Source organism: Fukomys damarensis, unplaced genomic scaffold, assembly GCF_012274545.1.
Source record: "Fukomys damarensis isolate Sample0158 unplaced genomic scaffold, DMR_v1.0_HiC HiC_scaffold_30, whole genome shotgun sequence".
Taxonomy (NCBI): Eukaryota; Metazoa; Chordata; class Mammalia; order Rodentia; family Bathyergidae; genus Fukomys; species Fukomys damarensis.
Genome location: NW_022900942.1, coordinates 36073941 through 36096997, shown reverse-complemented (window position 1 = coordinate 36096997; position 23057 = coordinate 36073941). Strand labels below are relative to the sequence as shown.

At 49.3% G+C, this 23057-nt stretch overlaps 1 protein-coding gene and 1 long non-coding RNA gene across 16 annotated transcripts in view; one reads left to right on the top strand and one right to left on the bottom strand.

Annotated features, from left to right (window-relative positions):
• Positions 1–23057, top strand: part of Ctif (cap binding complex dependent translation initiation factor) — a 296184-nt gene that overhangs the window by 226792 nt on the left and 46335 nt on the right. The window contains exon 12 of one of the 15 annotated variants that reach the window (XM_033757495.1): positions 17553–17642. The exons of the other annotated variants lie outside the window; for them this stretch is intronic. Coding sequence (XP_033613386.1) covers positions 17553–17627 — 75 coding nt within the window. The 3' untranslated portion in view covers positions 17628–17642. Of the gene's footprint in view, positions 1–17552; positions 17643–23057 lie in introns of those variants that run through there. 15 annotated transcript variants of the gene reach the window in all.
• LOC117283758 overlaps positions 1–23057 on the bottom strand; it is an 88396-nt gene that overhangs the window by 37530 nt on the left and 27809 nt on the right. The gene's annotated exons all lie outside the window — the stretch shown is intronic.

Sequence of the window (23057 nt, the reverse complement as noted above, 5' to 3'; positions counted from 1 at the left end):
CAATAGAAATGGTAAAAAGGCCTGGATTTCGACATTGATTGTACCACTGCTTTGACATATGAATTTGCATACTTCCCCTAATATTTCTGGCTGTCTCAGTATCCTTGGCTATAAAATAGAAATAATTTATATCTTCCTTGCATAGCCCACAGGGTAGTTGGGAAGACCTTGTAAAATAAGGGTGTGAAAATAGTTTGTAAACTGTGAAGTGTCACACAAATGTAAAGAATTGTAATGATTCCAACTGCTTTGTAGAGCTGCTGCATAAAAACCTGGTTTAGTGGACTCTGGGCCACAGAAGTAGGGAGGAGATAGAGGGCAGAACAAGACCTGGGGCTGTAGGAGGTTTCTAAGAGTATAACTAGACCTGGAGCAGAAAGAGACTCTCCTCAGTGGAAGTGTTTGTCCCTGCCTTGCTGCCTCAAGGTGGAGGTGCCCTGGGTTGGCCATGGACTTCTCCAGGGAGACGAAAGAAGCTGTACTAAGCCCCTAAGCCATAGGGGCCCTTGCCTGGCCAGGAAGGTGAAGTCCAGCCGATCACAGAGAGCTGGGTCCTCTCTGAAGCCTCTACTATCTGAGGAAGACAGGTCACCCTGTCCCCCACCCCCTCCCCATCCCGACCTGGAAATCAGCCATCTGATGTGGAAACTCGGGAAGGAGTTGGCAGGGGTGACAGGACTGTAAGGCTGAGAGAGAAGCTGAGCTATTTAAAGCGTGCAGCACCCAGAGGGCATAGATGCCACCCACCCCCTAGACCCTCTCAGCACTCAGCTTGCCCTTCCTTGGCCAGGATTCTTTACCCTCGGGACACCCACAAGGCTACAGGTCAGATAGATACGTGGAGCTCTGGGAAGCTGCAGGCCGACAGGTCCTAGGACTGGCAGGGGAGAACAGCTCAGTCTGGCCTCTGACTTCAGTCTGCTTCTCTGAGTCTCCAGGTTGAGTTAGTGGGGGCCACACAGGTTCCTTGGCTCCTTGTGTCTCATAAATGGGCTGGGTCCGCATGTAGTGCTCACAGGAGGGTTACCCTGTGCCTGCAGCCCCTTCCCTCCATTGGCCACCACACCCCAGGTTCAGAGGGCCAGAGCCATAGGCAAGAAAGGGACCCTCCCGCCACTCAGGACTGTGTTTCCTGCACACCCAAGTCACATGTTCTTCCTTCCCCCTAGCGGTCACCTGTCTAGGTGTTAACCCATTAGTGAGTAAGGCTGTGTGCCTCTTCTCCTTCCTGGGAGAGGCCCAAAAGAACAACTAGAAAGTGACTGTGTTAGACACAAGGTGCCACTCAGGCCGTTTCACAGAGGGACCAGCTGAGACAGCCTGAGCGGAGGGCTTCTTAGGGGCTCAATCCAAACCTCGTCTACACGGTGAGCTTATGTGTAGAGTGGCTTGAACTCTTTCTGGGAAGGGCTGGCCTTACTCTGAGATTGCATCCTTCCCACTGTCTTGGCATTATGCTGTCTTTTCTTTTATGAAATGATGGATAGACACTTTTTAAAAAGACATCATTAACAAAATAAAACATTGGCCATTCTCAAATTTTACTAGGCCAAGAAATCCTGGAGCCTGACTCTGGTTTCCAGAACAACACTGTCTTTCCGGCACCCAGCTATCCTGCACACTGAGAAAAGCAGAGCTAGAGGGATTGGCAAGAGGGAGGGGTGCAGCCAGGACAGCTAGAGATCCCAAACCCAGAGCTGTGTGCCTCAGCCTGGCAGGAGCTTCCAGCTTCACAGCCAGGATTTCTGTCCCACTGTACCCAACCTTGCTGTTCTCTCGCCTGGAGAGACCTCTCCAATGTGGCTTGGAGTCCAGGGTCCCTGCTGCTACCATCCCTGCAGGCTGTGGCTATTACCTGCATTGGCCACCTGGCCCCACCCCACCCCCATCCTCTCAGTGCCACACTGCTCTGTGGCCATGCTAGTGAGTGGCTTCTTTATCAGCCTAGCTCTGCTCTCTTGCCATTTGAGCATCATAATCTGATGGAAGACGTAGTCTGACGAACCAGTCTGCTAAGTGCTGTTACCGAGGCACACACAGACCACTCTGACAGTCTAGAGGGGAGAGAACTCACTTGGAGATGGCTCTCGGAGAAAGGAAAATGAGACACAAAATGGGGTACAAGGGAGGGAGAAGAGCATGCTCCATGCTAACAGGAACATGAGCAAATATAAGAAGCAAGAGAGCCCGGGTGTGGTAGCACACGCCTGTGATCCCAGCACTCGAGGCTGAGGCAGGAGGATCACTGTGAGTTCGAGACCAGCCTGGGCTACACAGTGAGTTCCAGGTCAGTCTCAACTACACAGTGAGACCCTCTGTCAAAAAAATAAAATTAAATTTAAAAAAATAATAAAAATAAATAAATAAGAAGCAAGAAAGATCCATGTGCAAAATAAATGATTTCCCCTGAAGTGTGTATTTAGGGGTAGAGGTGAATGGGGGTGACTGGAAGCAGTTTAGAGGGGAACCATTTGTACACCAAGGAATAGGAGGGCCAGGGATTTAGCTCAGTGGTTTCACCACCTGCCTTGCAAGTGCAAGGTCCTGAGTTCAATCCCCAGTACCAAAAAAAAAAAAAAAAAAAAATTTAGGGCCAAGGATTTAACTCAATGTTTCCGCCACCTGCCTTGCAAGCACAAGGACCAGAGTTCAACCCCGGTACCAAAATAAATTAATTAATTAATTAAATTTAAAATTTTTAAACGGGCTGGAGATGTAGTTCAGTTTAAAGCCCTTAGGTTCAATCTCCAAGATGGCAGAGACAGAGAAGGAAAAAGAGAGATTACAAGGACAAGGGGGTGTTATCTCCTGACTGGCATTTTCTACTGTCCCTCTGCAGCTGTGTGGTGGAAGGCTGGACAAGGTTATTTTGAGGAGCAAGGCATGTTGGGTGTATCCCAGTGGAAGCATCCTGCAGGAGCCAGGACAGGCATAAAGAGCCTCACCTCAGGCAGCAGCCATGGACCTAAGGGCCAGGGCTTGACCAGAGTGGTCTGAGTGGTCAGTTCTGAGTAAATGGTTGAATGTGAGAAGAGAGAGGGTTGTGAAAGTTTACAGCTTGGGTGTCACAGAACCCCTTCCTTGGACACAGGTAACACCCTGACAGCAGGACACTAGGGCAGAGTGAACACATAGTGTGTGCATGGACGTGTATATGGGAATAACCTCACATACCAGCTCAGGGATGCCTGCTGTCATTATGCACTCTAGGGAATGGCCACCTCCCACCCCTGCCCCATCATTCCTGAAAAACAGACCCCAAAGAGACTCAGCTCTTTGCTGTATTGTGGGAGCATCTGGCTTCCACTCAGGGCAGTCTTACCTTCATTTCTTCCTGCTAGGGAAAAAAAGTGTGAATTTCTCTTCTCTTTTCTATTCATCCTTTCTTCCTTTCTTTTGTTCTCTCTTTTTCTTCCCTGTCTTTCATGAAACAAAAGCTTACAGAAAAGCAGGAGCCACATAGATGATTGATGTTTCTGATTCTTGCTGCCTTTAAATGTAAATTCAGCCACAGTTGCTCTAAGTGAATAGAAAGTTAGAAAAATAACTTGCAGAAAAGAAACCTGACTTGGGATTCTCTGACCCAAGTAGTCTAGACAGACTTCTTGCATTATGGAGCCCACCCCCCACTACCTGCCCTCCGGCGGGGTCCTTGTATCTCAGGCTAGGGGAACACTTTACTCTTGCACCATCAACCCACATGATTCCTGCAGAAACCTGCCCACCTGAAGGCAGTTCACCTTTCCCTCTGAACGGGACAGAGGAGGCCAGTTCAACTGCAAGGTCATCTAGGACAGCAAAAGGCTTTGGAAGTGAGAAGCCCCAAGGAAGGAAATTTGGAGATTCTTAAGAGACTTCCTGGGAATCAGGACTGGGCCATAGCCTTGGCTTTTCCCTAAAGTAGTTCTGACCTCCAGGCCAACACCTCAATAACCACCACTTATCAAATTTTGACTGTGTACCTTGGCTGCACCTGGCAAACTCTGGAAATTCCAAATGCCTCCCCACAACCCAGGCCAACTGGGTGGCAATGGGAGCATCTGCATGGTCCATAGCTTCCCGGATGAGTCCGATGGGCAGCTGAGAAGCCCCATCCCTGTGTTAGGCTTAGGACTTCAGCACAGGTTAATCCTCACAGCAGCCCTACCAGTCCTTGTGGATGAGGAAGCTGAGGCTGCAGAGTTGGATTAACTCCCCCAAGACCTGGAGCTTCTCCCTGCTCCCAAAGCCCACTGCACTTCTGCCTTTACAGGGTGAATGCACCTATGCACTGTGAGCGTGAAATAGCAAGTGGCCAATACAGAGCAAAGAACTAATGGGAGAAAGTAAGTTAGTAGAAGAATGGTCTCTCTCTCCCAGCCTCTTCCCAGGGAAGTTTGATTCTCCATCCTGGGAGGGAGGGCCATTTGGCTTTTGCACACCTGAGGCTTACTGAGCTGATCCTTGTACTCTCTGAGGCTAGTCAGGAGCACTGTAGCCTGGACTCAGAAGCCACATTCCTGCATAGGCATGAATCCCAGCTCTGCCACTTACAAGCTATGTAACCTTGGCCTGCTGACCTGTTCTTTCTATGTTATAGTTTCCTCATCTGCATGTGGGATGATGACAGAGTTGACAAGAGTGATAAATGAGACAGGACATGTAAGGATTGAAAGCAGTGCCTGGAACATAGTAAACACTCAGTAAATCCCAGGCACTCCAACAATCACTACTGTCATTATACAACTGAGTAGGCACCAAAAGGGGCATGTTCCTGAATCTGTGAGAGGTGACCATTTTGGCCAGTGTTTGCCCTTAAAGCTACCTATTCTCTGTGAGGAGAAAAATTCCTGGAGCGCAGGGTCTGTGCCTGGAATTCTGGAAAGGAAGGAGCCAGATCCCTCTGTCATCCCTTCTTGGTCACACCCTCGCCTGGCCCAGTGGTCTCACCATGGTCATGGCCACCCCTTCCCAGCCCCCTCAACCTGACTCTGGAAAAGCCTTCTGCTTTTCCAGTGGAAAAGGCAGTGGGTGGGTGGGATGACCTCTGAGTCCCTTGGCCCCAGCACAACAGTAAATCTCCCCTCCCTCACCCTGTCATTCAGCCCAAGTCCTGCTGGGGAGCACAGCCTGTCCATATGGTTCAGCCTGCAGCCTAGGAGAGGCTCTGGGGCTGGGACTTTGGGGCTTCCCAGTCACTGAGTCAGGGATGGGGCCAGTGTCAGGACAACAGCAGTGCCTTGCATAGGCTCTCTGAAAGCAGCTGTGGGGGGTACAGGCAGAAGGCAGATGACTGAAGCCACCCATCCTCCCTGTCTGAGGAGGGATGGTAGCAGAGGGTCCAGCAAGAATGACAGTGGCCTTCTTGGTTCCCATGTTAAGAAAGAAAAGGAGGGGAAGGAAGGGTAGATTGAGAGAGGGAGCCAGAAAAGAAGGAATGAAGGAAGTGGGGAGAGTGAGAAAAGGCAGGAACAGATCCACATCTCAGAAAAGAGCAAGCACCAAGGGCTTTCCTCACACAGTTCCCACCTGCAGGCTGAGTTCATGTTCAGGGCTGTGTCAGCCTCCCCCCTTCTGGGGCCTTAAATACTGCTGCCCCCAGACCAAGAACTGCAACAAGGCCAAGACAAATTCCAGCTCTGTCTCCTGGGTCTCCCTCCTAGCTCCTCCTGGGAAGGAGGAAGGGGCAGAGTGTGCAGTGTGTGTGTGTGTGTGTGTGTGTGTGTGTGTGTGTGTGTGTGTGTGTGTGTGTGTGTGTGTGTGTGTGTGTGTGTGTGTGTGTGTGTGTGTGTGTGTGTGTGTGTGTGTGTGTGTGTGTGTGTGTGTGTGTGTGTGTGTGTGTGTGTGTGTGTGTGTGTGTGTGTGACTGTTGCCTGGTCACGCATTCCATCTCCCAGACGATGTGCGTCTGTCTGGCTACACACTGTCTGCCTCACTGCCAAAGAGTGGTTTGCAGTTCAGATTAACTGCTCTGGGCTAGAAATGGTATTTTCTCCACCCCACCCCAACTTCCCCTCACTCCCAGTGCTTCACTCCCCACCCAGCTTCCCTGTGCCCTGAAGGGGCTTGGCAATGTGGAAAGGCATGGGAAAGCTACTGGCCAGGGGGTCCACATGCTTAGGGCTGGGAAGCCTAACAGTCCTATGCATTTCCTGTCTCTCCTGAGGGGTACATGGGCAGGACCTCAGGAGGAGGTAAGAGTAGAGCCACATACTTCACCTGCCCATAAAATATTACTTTCAAAGACTCCAGGTGGTAACTCTCATGGGGAGGTTTGGGGCGATTGCCCTCTGGCCTTCAGGGGAAAGGGGTCCCTTTCTGGGGTGGGGTAAGAAAGTATCTACCAACAGTAGTAGCCTAACCTGGGACTCTGCTCAGGGACTGTGGCACTCATCTTTGGAGACAAGCTCATTCTTATAAAGCACAGTTGTGATGCCCTAAAGAGACCCCTTTATTTCAGGCAGGGTTCCAAATGCTTGAGTTCTAGGTCCCGCTCTGCCTGCCACTCCCAGAGGACTTTGGGTGAGCCATCTCTCCTCTCTGGCCTCAGTTTCCTCACCTATAAATAAATGACCTGGCATGAAGAAACTGAGGGCCTTCCAGCGCCATCAGTGAATCCCTCAACCATGTTCCTTTCGTGTCTCAATGCCTTCAGGGTCACACAGGGGCGTTTTACCCCCCTGCCTGGCTGCTCACCTGCCCTGCAGGGCCTGCATTGCCAAGAAGGACTCAGCTGAAAGAGCTCAGGGAAGAAGGGTAAATAGCCTGAAGGTGAAGCAGTGGCCTTTGTTGATAAGATTCTTGCTTCTGGGAGGGAGGGTGGGTGGCTGAAATAGGGACAGAACTCAGACTGGTTTCCATCAGGTAAAATTTAGGGGGTTGCCATTGAAAAGGGTCATTGTGGACAATGACTAGAGCCTCTTGTACTTCTGTGCAGGGTGGAGGTGGCTTGTCTTCCCCCTGTAGTTGCTGGCCAGCAGTGATCCAAATGCTAGGGGGGCTCAATGACATGATAGGGAGCTATGATAAAGTCCATTTTGTATCGGACAAACTGCCCCATGCGGACCTCCCTACCCCAACCCCTTAAAGCCTGCTGCAGTCACTCAGATCAGACTTCTATACTATTGCTTCCTTAGTAGGGAGCGCTGAACCACAGAGAAGCCCTAAGTAATTTTCTCTATGGTTGAGAATGTATTAGCCTGCCACATCAGGCCTCCATGCAAATCCCAGATCTGTAATATACTAGTCATGTGATCTTGGATGGGTTTCTTATTTTCTCCAAGCCTTGGTTTCCTGAATGTAAAGTAGGGGTGATAACAATACTTCATAGGGTTGCTATAGGGATTATATGAACTAATGTTTGTAAAAAGCTTAGTAGTCACTGGCTCTCAGTAACTACTCAGAATGCCAATGATTCAACTAGACTTTGCTTATGCTAACAGTGAGAGCAATTTTCATTTTAGCTTAATTCATCAGGTATGCATTGATAGTGTGAGTCTAACCCAGTGTGAAACTCTGGGGATATACAATCAAATATAAAGCAAGGACATACCATGTACATGACCTAGAAGACTCAAAATTGTTCAGATGTCAGTCCTTCCTACATTGATCTCCTCATTCAACACAGTCCCAATCAAAATGCCAGCAGGCTTTCTGGTAGAAATTGGCAAGCTGATTCTAAAATGCAGATGGAAACTCAAAGGATCTAGAATATCTAAAGGAATCTTCAAAAAGAAGAAAAAACCTTTGAAGTATAGATCAAGAGATGATTTTTGCTCTAAAGCACCTCAAAGCTCTTTTGGGAAGACTAGACATTTCAGGGAGACCACACCTCAGTTCCCCAGGAATGCAGGGTAATGGTTAAGGACATAAACACTAGAGCCTGACCCCTGGCTTTGATTGTCAGCTTTGCCAAGAGCTAGCTCATAACCTTGGGTAGGGCACCTTTCACCTCTCAGTACTTGAGATGTTTCTTCTACAAAATGATATAATCGCAGTGCCACTGCCTGCCATAGGACCATTGTAAAGAGTAAACATTGTAAGTGCGTCTACAAACAAGGCACACTCTGCCAACAGAAAGCCAAAATCAATCGTGTTGCTTGAGCTGACTTAGAATTCCTCATCTAATGGGAAAAATAAGACACATATTCAGAGAACAGTGTTTAGTGGTGATCATGTGACCAGGACACGGCTCAGAGGCCAGACAGCTTTCAGCTGGGTTGGCAGGAGACTGTGTACAAAAAAGCAGAACCAGGTATGGTTCCCACAGAGGAAATGTCCTCAGTGGCCAAGGCTGTTCTGATGTGGGGGAGGGATGGAAATGGAATTAGGACAGAGTTCCTGCTCCCAGAACGTCCTATGCAGAAGGAAAGCCTGGAAGTGTGAGCTGCCCTTCCCAACGGGTGAAAGGCTGGAGCTAAGGACCTGAGGCTCTCCAAGTCGGCCTCCTCTTTCTCTGAGACCCAGACTGGGAGTTGCTTGCCCAGGGTCACTTGGCTGAAGGTTAAACACAGAGGAAGTTTCCAGCAGACCGGGAGTGAACAAAGATCTGATAGCAAGGAGCTGGGAGGTGCTGCCTGGGGCCTTACAAGGCTGTTTCTGGAGTGTCGCATTCCAGGGGGTGTTGTGGGTAGGGGACACCTCCAGTATGAGTCACCAAGAGGCAGGCTGCCAAGTTCAACAGGATGCCCAGCAGAGCCCTTTGGCCTGGGTCCAGCTCAACAGCCCCCTCCCCACCCCACCTCCTGACACCACCAGGCTTGGACACATTTCCTGAAAGACTAAGAAAGTGCCGGGAGCTGGAGGGGCTGCCTGAGCCACCCGCCACCCACCCGCCCACTGGGGCTTGGGGCCAGGTCTCGCAGAGCAGCGGTCGTGCAAGGGAGGACGTGACCAGCAGCCTTCATGCTCAGAGGCCAGGGATTTCAGAGGAATGCAGCCAACTCCGGCTCTGAAGTTCCCACTTCAGACCTCGCCCGGCTGGAGCCAAGGGCGCCTGCAGTCTCCACCTTAGAAATCAGACAGGCAAGCGTCACAGGCTGCATTGTGTAGAGGAACACGTCCTCGTCCTCCGGGTGGCTTCTGTGCACTGGCTCACCTCTTGATGTTCCCGAATATACCTTGTCCTTCTGCAGGGCCAGCAGCCTCCCTCTAAGCAGCTTCTTTCCCCCCAATCCCTGACCACACCCTCAACCTCCACCCCAGTTCACCTTTTCACACCATCTGCCCAGGAGCATTTTAGCCCCTGGAATTTTAGTTCCTAGGAACTTCACATCCCTGTCTTTGAGGTCCTGAGCAGACCTGGAGGAAAAAGGGGAAACTGACAACCCTACACAATGGCTCAAACCTAAAAGGGATGACACCATCAGAAGCAGGGACACTCGACCCTGAGATAACTGCAGGCCTCCTGCATGGTTGGCCAGACAGACTGAGAGCCTCACTCAGGGCAGATAAGGAAATAGACCCCAACAGGGACACAATTTGCCCAAAACCCTTAGACAAAGTCAGAACAGAGTCTAAGGACCAGGGCTTCTTAGCCTCAGGCTTTCAAATCATTTTTGTGGTTTTGACTACATTTTCTTTGTTCTTAAGAAAAAGGCAAGTTCCGGCAGGACAGAAGCAGGGCCACTAGAGACTTAGAGGAAAGAGGAGACAGCTGGATGTAAGGGTCAGGCTCCTCCTCCTGCCCACCCCCATCCTGGATGGAAACTGCCCCTGTGCCCCACCTAACCCAGCAGCTCTGGCTTTCTCCTCTCGTGTGAGCAAATAGTTCAGAGATGAAGGAATGTGCTTGTGGCCTGCCCAGAGAGCCAAGGACTAGCCTTTAATCAGTGCATCCCTCTCCCCAGTGCTCTCAGAGCCTCTGCTGCCCTCTCCTCAGCTTTCATCATCTCCCTCAGATTTCTCCACTGAGTGTCTTCCTCAGCCAGGTCCAGTGGACCCTCTTGTATCCCACCCAATTCCCCAGATATCCCCAGAGTTTTCTGTCTCTGGAGCCATCCCTGATCACCAGGTCTGTCAACATTTGCTATCTGTGGTTGCTGGTCTTTCAGGGGTCTGTTCCTGTCTAACTAAATATCAGGTGACTTTGCTTATGTAACATTCCATGAATATTTGTTAAGCTCCACTCTGCTGACACTAGGCCAGAAAGGGGATTTAGTAGCGAGAAAAAAAACCCAAATAATTTGCCCTCCGTAGCACTTACATTTTAGTGAAGAGTGGGTGACTAACATAAAGGCAACATATTCATAAGAAAGTAAAGTTCAGTCAATCTGCAGGGCATCTATGCAGCTCTGGGGCAACATCCCAGGCAAAGAGAACCATTGGTGGGTACAAAGGCCCTGCGGCAGGGGTATGCCTGCCCCATGGAGGAACATCAAGGTGACCAGGAGCTGGGGGTGGGAGGAACTCAGGTCACTGGGGTCAGGGATCTACAAGCCATCATAAGGATTTGTGGTAGCTATAAGTGGGGTGGAATGCATCAGGGCTGTTGATCAGGGAAAGCAAGATCTGACTTGAGTTTTAATAGGATCACTGGGTTGAGAATAGTCTGAAAGGGTGGGTTGGATGCAGGGAAATCAGCTTGAAGGCTTTAGGGAGCTTTTATGGGTGATGTGGGAGATCTGTTAGGGTAGGGAGACGAAACAGTTTGGGCCCACTTGGCAGGGCAAGCTGAGTGGGCAGCTGAAGTACAAGAGAATGTTGGAGTTGAGATGACCGAAGGTTTGAAGCTAGACAACTGGAAGGGGTTAGCACTAACAGATGTGGATGGGGATGCAGGAGGAGTAGGCTGTGGAGGGCAAGACTGTTACTGGACACAGCACACTAAATGTAGACTAGACAGTGAATGCACTAAGCAGGCAGCTAGAGTTCTGTGTTCAGAGGACAGTCAGGACAGAAACAGGCCCGTGGGGGCCATTAGGTGGCGTGTAAGGCCAGAAGACTAGATGCAGTCCCCAGGACAGGAGGGTGGATGGTAAAAAGGCTGATCACTTTGGTACAGGAGCTGTGTTGTCAGTGGTCCACAGTCATGAAGGTGTGGCTAATGACCAGCATGGAAGGAATGGAAAGAGAAAAAGGCCGAGGCATCACCCCCACCAGGTCCCCTCTTCCAGACTGGCCCAGAGGGAGTGTGGGAGGCAATAACTAATTACCCTCAGAGAGGAGGTTTCTCCTAGGGAGGAACAGGGTGGGGCGGGCTGCAGCCCCATGTCTCCAAACCTCCTGACATTTCATGGAAAAATGATGTCCTTTTGTAATTTCATTCCTTGGTGAGGCTTATGTTTCAGCTTCCGGAAATGGACCCAGAGGATAGGATAGGTGCCTAGGGCTATCTTTGCTCCCAAAGCTTTATATAGCCCAGACCTCTCCCCACAGCCATTTACAACTTTGACTTTGATCGCGCGGTGCCAAAAAGATTAAGTATTTCGCACCCGCTATATTTTGTGCTCTGTGTTTCTGACAAAATGTTTCCTGCCTCCATGACGATATCTCAGTAAACAGAATTCTCTTGGCCCTCTGCATCTTCGGGTTGCATGTCTGTGGATTCAACCAACCATAGCTTGAAAATACTCAGAAAAAAAAAAATTCCAGAATGTTCCAGAAAGCAAAATTTTAATTTACCATGCACTGACCACTATGATGAATCCATGCAATGTGTGTAGATTGTATGCAAGTACCACACTATTTTATATGAAGGACTTGAGCACCCACAGATGATGGTATCTGCCGAGGGCCCTGGAACCCACCTCCCAGAATGCTGAGGGACACTACGTTGGAGGAAGATGGCATGCTCAGTGGCCACAGGCTCCAGTGGACTGCTTGCCTGCTCTCCTCCCTCCTTTTTCTTTTTAATAGCCTAGCTAAAGTTCACCTTCCCTAAAAATTGCTCCCAAATACTTCTTTGAGATCACCATACAAATATCTGAGCTGGAAAATGGAGCATTTCAAAATGATACACAGCCATCTTTCATTGGTTGGAGAGCATTGCCATTCCCTGAGAAAATGGAGGCCTTTTCGGAGAGTCTCATTGCCAAGAAGCCAATACACAGACAACAAAGACTGTGTTGCTTAGCCAGATTTACAGACAAGATCCAGAACTGGTGTCCTAGCCACCCGTGTCTGTAAAATACTAGCAGTGGGACACCAAAGAGTAAAGCAAAATTGACTTGGGCTTCCCGCTGTACTTCTTACCTTCTCTCCTGCTCTACTGGCAGAGAAGAGTTCATCCCCATCCCCATTTCTCCAGAGGAGATGGAGATCCTTCAAGCTTTCTGTCTAGCAGCCCAAGGGGTATCTTTGAGCACACCCTTCCCAAGGAAGTGCCTCAGGATTATCCTATCTCATGTACCCCATCCTGTCCCCCACATGCTCCTTCAACAGATTTATATTCCCATGCTAAGCAAAAGGCTGGAGGCAAGGGTGAGCCTTTAAACAGTGCAGAGTCACACTGAGCAAGATATCTGAATCTGTGAGCATCTGCGCAGCAGTCATGGGAAGTGCTGGTGGATGAGCAGGGAGAACCAGGTCTAAGGCCCAGCAAGACTCAAGAGTTAAGACCCTTGGCTGAACTCCCACCCAGCATCCCAGCTTCCAGAGGCCCTCAACAGGGTGGGGAAGGGTCTCGGCCAAGAAGGGATGCATTTTGACTGGGGCTCCTAGAGAAAGGCAGCTCTGGCCAACAGGAGGATTGCCCTTTCAATAGGCAACTTCTTGAGATGGTGAATAGAGAGAAAATGTGGGGGAAGAGGGGAATTTGGGGATATTCTTCTTCTCAGAATAGCTTTAAAACTAGGGCAGCTTAGAAACCACCTAGGATGATTGAAAGCAGGTGGGATTGAAGCAGATGCCCTCTGGAGATGCTTGTCAGACCCTAGTTTGTCAGAACTATGCAGGTTTTCCTGATCAGCAGATCTCAGGATGAAGCTTAGGACATTCTTTCCCCCAGGCCCCTTGTGTATATTGCATTAGAGTCAGCATCTGACCAAGAGGAGGCCCACAACATCTGTGGAGGGAGGGAGGGAGGGAGGGAAGATGATGGGCATGTGGATGGGTGGATGAGTTGGTGTGTGGGTGAGTGGGTACTTGTAGGCTCCAAATTAGCCTGCCACACTTGGGGCGGGGTGGGGGGACGGTTGTCCTTAGCAGAACATGGAAATTATAAATGGTTAGTTTTGCCTTTGCTTCCTGTGTTAATAGATGTTACTGTCACTTTAGGAGTAAGTCATGGTTCAGAGTCCTCTGCACCTTGCTGGTGTGCCCTAGCTTCTTCACAGCCTGATTTCCCCAAGGACACAGTTTCCTGCAGATTTTGAGAAAGGGCCATTTCCTGGGCAGAGTGGGGAGGGTGGCAACCCCTTCTTACTTACGTCTTTGTTTTAGTTTCTTAAAATAGCTTTTAAAGAGATGCCAGGATCCCCTAATCTTTTTCAGACAGGTGGGCCTGATTTCTCTAAGAGCTTATTTACCTGGAAGATAGACAACACCCGCTTCCTCTGGATCTCTGGACTCAAGTTCAACACTTAAGTACACTTCCCTGATTTTTTGTCACCAGCTTGATAACAACAAATTCTGTGTAGGGTAGAATTTCAGGACATTAAGAGAAACGCTCTCTCTTTGTCTAAGAGTTCAATGTTTGTAGAAAATGTGATGTTTTTCCCCAACATGAGCCTCAGGCACTCATGCCTAGAAACCTGAACCACCTGGTCTCCCCAGGCTCAGCCAGGTACCACCTTTACATTCGGAAAGTGACTGGAAACTCAAGTTTAGGGCAGAACACGAAAACAATCCCTGGAAGCCCCATTTTGAAAGTGGCAAACATTTTTACCATTCTGTATGATTTGGAAGCAGCAAGAGTCTGTGTACAGGAAGTGAGGGTGAGCAGAGGGCTTTCGAGTCAAAAACAGCTGTTTGCCACAGACATCATTATAAGGAAGGGTAGCTGAACTTCTGCTAATGCTTCATGCACTCCTCTGATCAAATGGGGAGTCCTGGGGGAGCTGTTTCTAGGTTCTTGGTATCCTGAACAAATAATTGAGCAAGACACTCAGTAGGAGTAGCAAGAGTAAGATTAATTGAAAGCAAAAGAAGCAAAAATACCTTCTACAGGGTGGGAGCAGACCAGTGAGAAGAGCTTGATAGGGGTAGGTGCTAGATCTTAAGTCCTGGGGATTATGAGAAGATCTGTAGCTGAGGTTGGATAGAAGTCATGGCCCAACAGGGTACCTAACTTGGCTCACCCATTAGATGGGGGAATTTCTGACCATACAAGGTTTTCAGAGGAAGCATGGTATTCAAAACCCGTAGGGTGGGAGGTACTAAAACCATAATGCAAATGAGGTTGGGTGCCAACCAGGTTTGTGTACTTTGGGTTTCACACATGCCTGGGGTCTTTGGAAGGGACAGGGTGACCTTCATCTGTTGTTTTTCTGATATTTTTACATAGCTGTCCTTGCAGGTTTCTGCTCCATTGAACTGTGCCAGTGTGATTTGTAATGGGTATCTGGCAAGGAACTCATTGGAGAAACAGTGCCTTATTCTAACAGTGTAGTGCTAATGGGCTGCCCCGGACACTGTGACATTCAGAGTGGGAGATGTTCCATTGAGAGGGAAGTCCTCTCAAGTGTCCCTTAGGTCATTCCACTGAGGGCCGCACCCGAGGACTTATAGGTAGCCTCTGCCCTGTGAGATGGGGCACACGCATTTAGACCTCGTGGTACCTGTGAGTGGTGGCAGAGCACATCTTATTAACTCATTCTCCAAATAGGGCTCAGCAAGGCCAAATGACCTGCCCAGGCTCACCTGGCACTGTCTGTACTGTCCTTGGACGTGAAGCAGAGCCCTCTATGGTGGACAGCCTGTGGCATGTGGAGGGAGACTGTGCCAGGCCTCTCCACTCTTCTGTCCACAGTCAGAGCATCCCTGTCACCTGCGTAGCGCTTCCTCTTCCTACAGTAGAACCAGTATCACCAGGAGCAGGCAGGTGGGCCAGGAGGTGGCAGACAGAAATGATACCTCCAGCTTCCTGTCCCTTCCTTCTGCAGACCTGTGAGGGAGCTAGCCTTATTTTTATCTGGGGACACTGGTGTGGGAAGTATTTGTCAGCGTCATCTGGTAAACGCAGTTAAATTATCTGTTGTCCAAGGCACCCCCAAATAAGTAGTGTTAAGCATGCTAAGCTGTTCACATTTAAAAATACAGTCAGACTGATGACAGATAATTTGTTCATGGTGCTGACATCACAACCTAAGCACAGAGCCATCAGTTCCAGAGCCAGAGCTTTATTTTTACCCTCTTGGGTTTGGGGCTCATCACAAATAAGGGCTCATGCCTTTTTGAAAAGCATAGTTCTGTGTCTGTCACCCACGTGGGGAAGTGGTCACAGCCTGCAGATTAAATACAGGAGCAGGTTGTTTACACTCAATATTGAGCATATGCTGAGTCTAATGAAGTAGCTGCTGGGCATGCTGGTGCATGTCCTGTGCAGCCCTCAGTTTCAGGGGTGCCTCCATGCTCATTCCATGGTAGCTCCCCCACTAGATGTGCTGCCCAACATTTCTCAAGTACCTGAGTCTTTCCTGTGTCCAAAGAAGTTGTCTCATGTGTAAAGGAGCAGTGTGTGTCTTAGTCTGTTTTATGTTATTATAACAAAATACCATAGACTAACTTTTGAAAAAAAATTACATCGCTCATAATTCTGGAAGGTGGCAGTGCAAGAGTAAGCGATAGCATCTTGCAAGGGCCTCACACTCCATCACAACATGGCAGAAGCAAATTTGGTGATCAGACTTGAATGTGGCTGTCAGAGGGGACAAACCACATTCTGTATACAAGGCTGTCTCTCCAGACAGTGCTTCTCAACCCAGGTGATTGTGCCCCAGTGGACAATGGCCGATGGCTGGAGATATTTTTGGTTTCCACACTGGGGGTGAGCGTAAGGGCTCCCACTGGCATTGAGTTAGTAGGAACTCCAAGGCACCAGGTAGCCTCCTACAGGAAAAAAGGATTTGGCTCCTAGTCTCAGTAGTGCCAAGATGGGGGCAAACCTGCCGTAATCATGAAGCAGATGGAACCTCTCGCACCACCCAGCATGTGACCTGACAGGAGGTGCCTGGGTTGGAAGGCTGCAAGTAGAGAAGGTGAACAGTGCCAACCAGCAGTCTTGGGTCACGTGGATTGGTTCAGAAAGCATCTACTGAGCCAGGACCAAGCCAAATTTTTAAGGGGCTAATAAGCGAGGTACAGCCTCTGCCCATAAAGGGAAACCACCCAGTTTTATAACACTCTTAGTTCCCAAGGTGATTTGATAGCTACTTCTGCACTCAGTCTTTACAACACATTATGGGCCTTGTGGGACAAGTATAATCAGCCCCATTTTGTAGCCAGCCAGACTGAGGCCCAGACAGGTAACTCATCCAAGGTCACAAATCCCCAAAATGACAGATCTCCGGGTCTTTCCACTAGAGCATTTCTAAAGAAGGATGGCTTATCCCTTTCCAATCGCAGTGTTCTCTCCTCTCCTGGATCATATTGGTGAGAAATCAGTCTTTTCTTCCATTCACCTTAATATTAGCAGAAACTTGGAAGAGAATGAATGACTCATCTTAGGAGCTACCCTTTTCCCTAAGGAGCTTCTGTTACAGCCCAGCACCAGAATTATCTATTTTTTTTTACACATTCCCTGATGTTTTACCAAAGCCAAACAGAGATCTAGCAGGAACTCAGCCACTACTATGGAGACCAGAAGAACACCTCTCTTTCAGGTCCCCAGCATTTCCTTCCTGGGACAGTCATGGCCCCAGGCCCCCGCCCCTCCTTCATTTATTTAGGTAACATCCACACATACTGAGGACCTGGAGTGTCCAAGAGGCTGGGCGTGTGTTGGTAAAATAGACACAGTGCCTCTGCCCATGTGGAGCTTCCAATTCACATGCGCGAGGTGGCCACTGAGCACATAAAGCAACGGGTGTGTGGTTTCAGACTGTGCTGTGTGCTGTGTAGCATGGTGAACAAGATGCAGTGATAGATAGTAACAAGAGATGAAGATCTGCTTAGAAAAGACCAAGGCATGGAAACAAGATGGATTTTTTTATTTTTGGGGGTACCAGGGATCTAACTTGACACATTGCACTCTCGAGGCAGGCGACAGAACCACTGAGCTAAATCCCCATCCCATGAGATGGATTTTTATTGCTCAACTTACCAATACCTCACAATAGCACACCTACCATCAGAAATATCTTGAAGGCCCCCTCAAATCCATTCAACAAGAATTCCCAAATGCCTGCTATGTACCTAGCTCTGCTCTGCTAGATACATGAGAGAAGGATAGAGGAATAAAACACATAAGAGGGTTACAGTCTAGCCAAAGAAATAAAATATGCATGCAAAATGAGTGCTAGCCAGAACATCAGCACCCAGTGGGGGTCTTCCCAGCCCTGGCTCATGTCTCTTCCCTCCACCATGAGTCTACCACCCTGAACCTATGTCAGTAATCACCTACTGTTCCTCCTCTTTGTGGTGACCTCCCACTGGCCAGGAGTGAGATAGCCAGGCTGTTCTATTCCCCCTGGCAGGATGGCTTCCACACACCTGTGTCCCTGGGCCCCAGCTTGGGAAGGCTGGAGAAGCAGGAAGCAGACATTGGGTGAGTTCTTCCTTGGTCAGATGGTGTTCCCACTCCCAGTGTTTAGTCCTGTTACTCTCCTAGGAGGGGTCTGTGAGATAAGGAGCTTTAGGGTTTGCTACCCATATTAAATGGTACAAATTAAATGGTCTGGTGAGAGTGAGACCAAGGAGCCACTATCTGACTTTCAAGTTCGCCATGCCTGTCTTGACACACCAGTGGTTTTCATGCATTTTTAGCGGCAGAATTATTCTCCCTAGCTCAATCCTGAGTTTATCCTCGGCCATGTGAAAGATCCAGCAGTGCCCTCTGCCTGGGATCTGGGAGCTCTGAGTCTACCCACCCAACTGCCCCTCACCCATCTCCACTGGTGGCTCAAGGCTGCATGGGAATCAAACTAGGAGCCCATCTGGTCTTTGAACTAGAGCTGACAGTGCATCATGAGAGCCTGAACACATCTTTCAGGCTGTCCTCACCTTTGGTGGGACAGAACAGATGTCACCATGTCCAGTTGGACAGGGCCAAACAGAAGAGCCTGTGGTATTCAGTAGAGGTGCCTTCTCAGATAAAGCCAATGCAAACAGCGTCTATCCTGTCCTTGTCTCTATGGTCATCCACTTTCCAGAGCCGGGGCACAAGCCAGCATCCCCAGTTCACAGATATACATGTTGGCCCCCCCAAGCTTGCTAGACTTTGTGTCCTTCTTCTCCATCCCAGCTCTATCCCTCTGTGTGCCGCACCCATGCCTGTTGCTCAAAAAAACATTTTGGATATGGCTTTGGTAAAAGATGTGCACATTCCCATTACAACTTCCTCCAGGGATAATGCCCCATAAATGTTAGCACATCTTTTAAAGGCTTCATCTGTAGCTGAGGTCAAAGCCATGGGTGGATTTAGGCTTGAAGTTGAGTCATTCTGGAACTCCCAAGTATAGACCAATTATTTTTGTATTTCAAGGGGTTTTCTCAAATTCTATAAATAGTTTAATAATGCCTGCATGATCATCTATTTTTAACACCAGCCTTCTGGACAATTTCAGCAGTAATTGGGCTGCTCATTGAATGTAGGATTATTAAAGCCATTCAATTTCCAGTGGCTTCCAGAGCATGGCCTGTGATCCTGGCCCAGAAGTGGGATCCCAGAGAGCAATTCTTCCTGGACTTGGGGAACTTATTTTGTTGTAGAACCTTATCCATGCAGAACTTGTAGAGGAAATTCTAGGAAGCTTCAAACAGCTGGAGAAGCTGGATTCTTCCCCCAGCTTACACATCCTCAAAGAGGAAGCCATGGATGGACAATTGTCAGCTGTTACCCTTCAATCACTCCCACTGCAGAATGTAGACACGGTACCTCTTCACTGTATAGGGATGATTTCCATATCTCGTTAGCGCCCCACTGTCTCATTAAATGATGTGAGCTAAATGGTCTCTTTCCATCTTACAGATGGGGATTAGAGCCAAAGACTGATCGACCTGCTTGCCACACTCTGACTTTCCATCTTTCAAATAGGGACACAGAGGCACACACAGCACTTAGCTAGCCTTGTTGCCTTTATTTTGCAAGTGGCCTGTCCTCAGGCTGAGGCCCTGGTGAGCACCCCCTCCTTGTCCCCACAGAGAGCTCTCTGAAATGGCTGAGACTCCCCTGTGCTGGGCCAGGCCTGGGGAAGACCCGTCTCCAAGCCCTTGGCCACTCTCCTAGCAGGGTGGCAGGCAGCACTCCTGTTTCTACAGACACAGCAGCCTGGCCCCTCTTCTGAGGTTCTTGAGGGAAGAGCAGGGCCAAGGCAGGTGGCCATCACATCCAGACACCAGGGTAAGCAGCCTTCCCTCAGAAGGTGGCCAGACCAAAGTAGCTGGCCCCTGGTGCAATGCTGTATAAGTGTGGGAAGGGCAGTATGTGAATGTGTGGTGGTACAGCCACACTGACACCAGACAGGCAGCAGATAAGACAAGGCTTCTGGGGGTTTGATTCTCTAGGGCTGCCCTCAGCTCTGTGGATATCTATCCTCTCACCCCAGCACTGGCTAGTTACACCCGTGTCTTTCCTGAAGCCAAATCTGGTGACACCTTGCAGTGAGGATTACCTGCTCATCCACAGAATTCCTCAACTGTCAGTCCAGCTCTGTCTTTCTGCACCACTGATAGGAAAACTTCCAGCCCTTCTGAGGGCTTCTCAAGGCCACAGCCACACAGGCACTGGCTCCCCTTGCCTGAGAATGAGGCTTCACACGTGCGTAAGTGTGAGACAGAATTCCCACTGAATCAGCCCGACTTCTCGGCTTCTCCCACTGCACCCCAGCACCGCTCCCCCACCCTCCTACAGATCAGCAGGGCTGAGCTTACCTGACCTGATTTTGCCAACAGAAATAGTCTGGGTGCTCACAGCCTGGGAAGCTTGGGAAATGTCCCCAGAATGATCTAGATTGAACTGGAAGTGCCTGATGGCAATTCCCAGCTACAGTGTGTGCCCTTTACCTGGAGCCAAGTGTAAGGAAGAAAGCACCCCCGGCCCCAGTGTCATAAGCCATCAATCACAGAAATATCTCTCTAATAGCTTTTTAATTAATAATAAAGGATAAGAACTTGAGGCATAATATTCATGTCTATTGATTAGAGCAGATTCAAGATCATCCCTTAATGTACTATGTCTTCAGTCCTTTGGGTGGGACAGAAAGGGCAACAGTTACACCAGCAACTAGGAAATTTGGCATGGTTCTCGGGAGAGTTTTGGACACCAGTGACAGCCACCTGGTGGTCCCAGGTGAATCTCTGCTTCCAGTGGGCACCTGTTATCTCTTGGTCTAGGGATCTACAGGACCCACCTGCTGCAGTCACAGAATGGTCACATGACTAGGCCTGACCAAACTGGAAACCCCATCTTCATGTCAGCCAGTCCTTCCCTGAGATCTGAAGCTTGGACACTAACAGAGATGAGTTGTCTTCCTTTCGGCTTATTGGCTCATGAGCCTTTATGACAGACTAAGAGCTGCTGACAGCCATCTTTGCCATGGCAAAAAGGGACTCTATCAGTGGCAGAAGAGAAAGGAGATCAACATATAAATCAAAGCCCAGATAGGCAGAGGCAGAGAGAAGGAGGACCAGCCCTGGCATTGTTGTTTCAGCCCTCTGAATCCTGTGGCTATGTCCTTACCCCCCCACCATCACGCAAGCTATTTCGGGCTCTGTGTGCCTAAGCTAGTTGTAGAATGTTTCTGTTACTGGCAACCAAGAATCCTAAGTGTCTGGGGACAGGGCAGACTGAGACATTGAAGTGACTAGGAATTGGCATCGGGTCGTGGGTGTCTGGATCACGGGCCAGAAAGGTCAGGGATATTTGGGGAAAGGTCTGAGCCTCCAGTGAGAAAGAACATGCCCAAACCCAGGCAGTGGCTCAGAGCCCAGCAGTCATCAGAACTCAAGGCAAGCAACCAGTCCCAGAGCAGAAGCCACTGTCTCATGCCCATATGATCCTCTGGGACACCCTTTCTCCCAGATACAGTGAGTAGCCACAGATGATAGCCAGAATCCAGGCTACACAGGGTAATCTGTGGGTCAGATTTAGAGTCAAGGTGAAATAGAGTTCCCAAGGCCAGGCCTCAACCCAGCAGGACTGGACCAAGATTAGTATCACAGCCAGGAGGGGACGGTGACAGCCAGCTGTGAGTACACACTAGCAGACCTGTCCCTTGGCTGCCAGAAGGATGGGGCAGCCAGGTCTTGGGCAGACCTTGGTGGACAGAGTGATTTAAGAGACAACTACCAGGAGGTCTCTCTGCTACTTGTTAAACACCTACTGTGCACCAGATACATTGCACGTGATGCAGTGAAGCCAGCGAGGTCTGCCCAACTGGTCAGACTAATGCCAAGTCCTGGGCAGTGCTCCACATGCTTCCCTGACTGGTGTATGAGAGGCAAGACCCTCGCCAGATTTTACTTCTCCCTTTCTTCTCTCCTCCTGGCCCCCTACACTGCAGGAAGCACAGCCCCATCCCCAGCCCACTCTCCTCTGCTCTGAAGCTCCTTTCCCCTCCTGCAGGGCCCTGGAATCCATCATTCCATCATGTAGGAGGCAGCTTCACTGAGTAGATCAGTTCTTTTTGGTCTCAAGTCACAGAAACCAACTTCAAAGTGGCTTAATTGCCCTGACACTTTTTCATAAGGATTCTGTGCTGTTTCATAGGGCCCAAAAGTCCCAGGAAAGGATAGATATGGAACTCTCCAGGAACAGAAGTGACCTAATATGATACTATCCATGGATCCCATATTCCAGGCAGCTAGGTTTGGGCAGTCCTCTCCCCCTACCTCCCCAGTGGTGCCAACAGTGTCAAGAAAGGGCTGTGCTGCCAACTTCGAGCAGGAGGATCCTGAACTCCTCCGGAATGATAATGACTCAGGACAGGAAGCTTGCGGGAACTGTCTGGGGCCACTTCCTAACCACTGAGGCAGGCAGCAGGCCCTGAACTGAGTAAGAGAGATAGGATAAGGAGACATTGTGGAGTTGGATGGAATGAGGAAGCACGTCTGTAGATGGGACTCACATGGCTTTGGCATGCAGCCCAGAGGGGACAGTATGACTGAAGGCTGGGAAGGAGCTAGACTTAAACCACAAGTGAACCCCCACTAAACCACCCAAAGGCAGCTCTGTGGAATGGTGTGGCAGTACTTGAAGTAACCCTAAGAAGGGACCAAAAAAGTCCCGGATAAGCCAAAGACTCACTCTGTGGCAAAAATGATACCCACACAAGTGAGACATACTGTGAGACAGTCCTGGAGCAGAGACCAGAGCTGGCACACAGATGGCAAGAGGAAGCTATCTGGGAAGTGGAATAACAGTTGCAAATAAAAGGTGTATTGGGCACACACACTCTACTCTTAAGCCTTACATTAAAAAGGAAGGGCAAGGGCCGAGGATGTAGCTCAGTGGCACCATGCCTGCCTCACAAGCACAAGGTCCTGAGTTCAATCTCTGGTACCGCAAAAAAAGAAAGAAAGAAAAGGAAAGAAGGACAACAGCCTAGGTCTCTTGGAGAAGAGTTGTCTAATCATTTATCATTGTATGTACACCCAGTCCTCACATTCACTAGGCACCTACAGTGAGCCAGGTCCCCTTCTAGGACATGGGAATGAATGAGACAGACAGGATCCCTGCCCTTATGAAACTGTACCTCTCCAAGAGTCAGATCATCAATAGTACCCAGTGTTGAGCTAGGGTTAGGAAGGAAATAGGGAGGAGGTAGGGGGATTGGTATTATAAATACCACGGTGATACTTAAGCAGAACCCTAAAGAAAGAGCAAGTTTGAGCCAAATAAACGAAAAAGCCTCTGATTTGAAAATTAGTGTCATGTTTTTAGTATCAAGAAGTCTAGGGCCGGAGGATTCCACGGCCTGCTTCACAAGCTCAAGGACCAGAGTTTGATCCCTGGTACCAAAAAAAAAAAAAAAAAAAAAAAA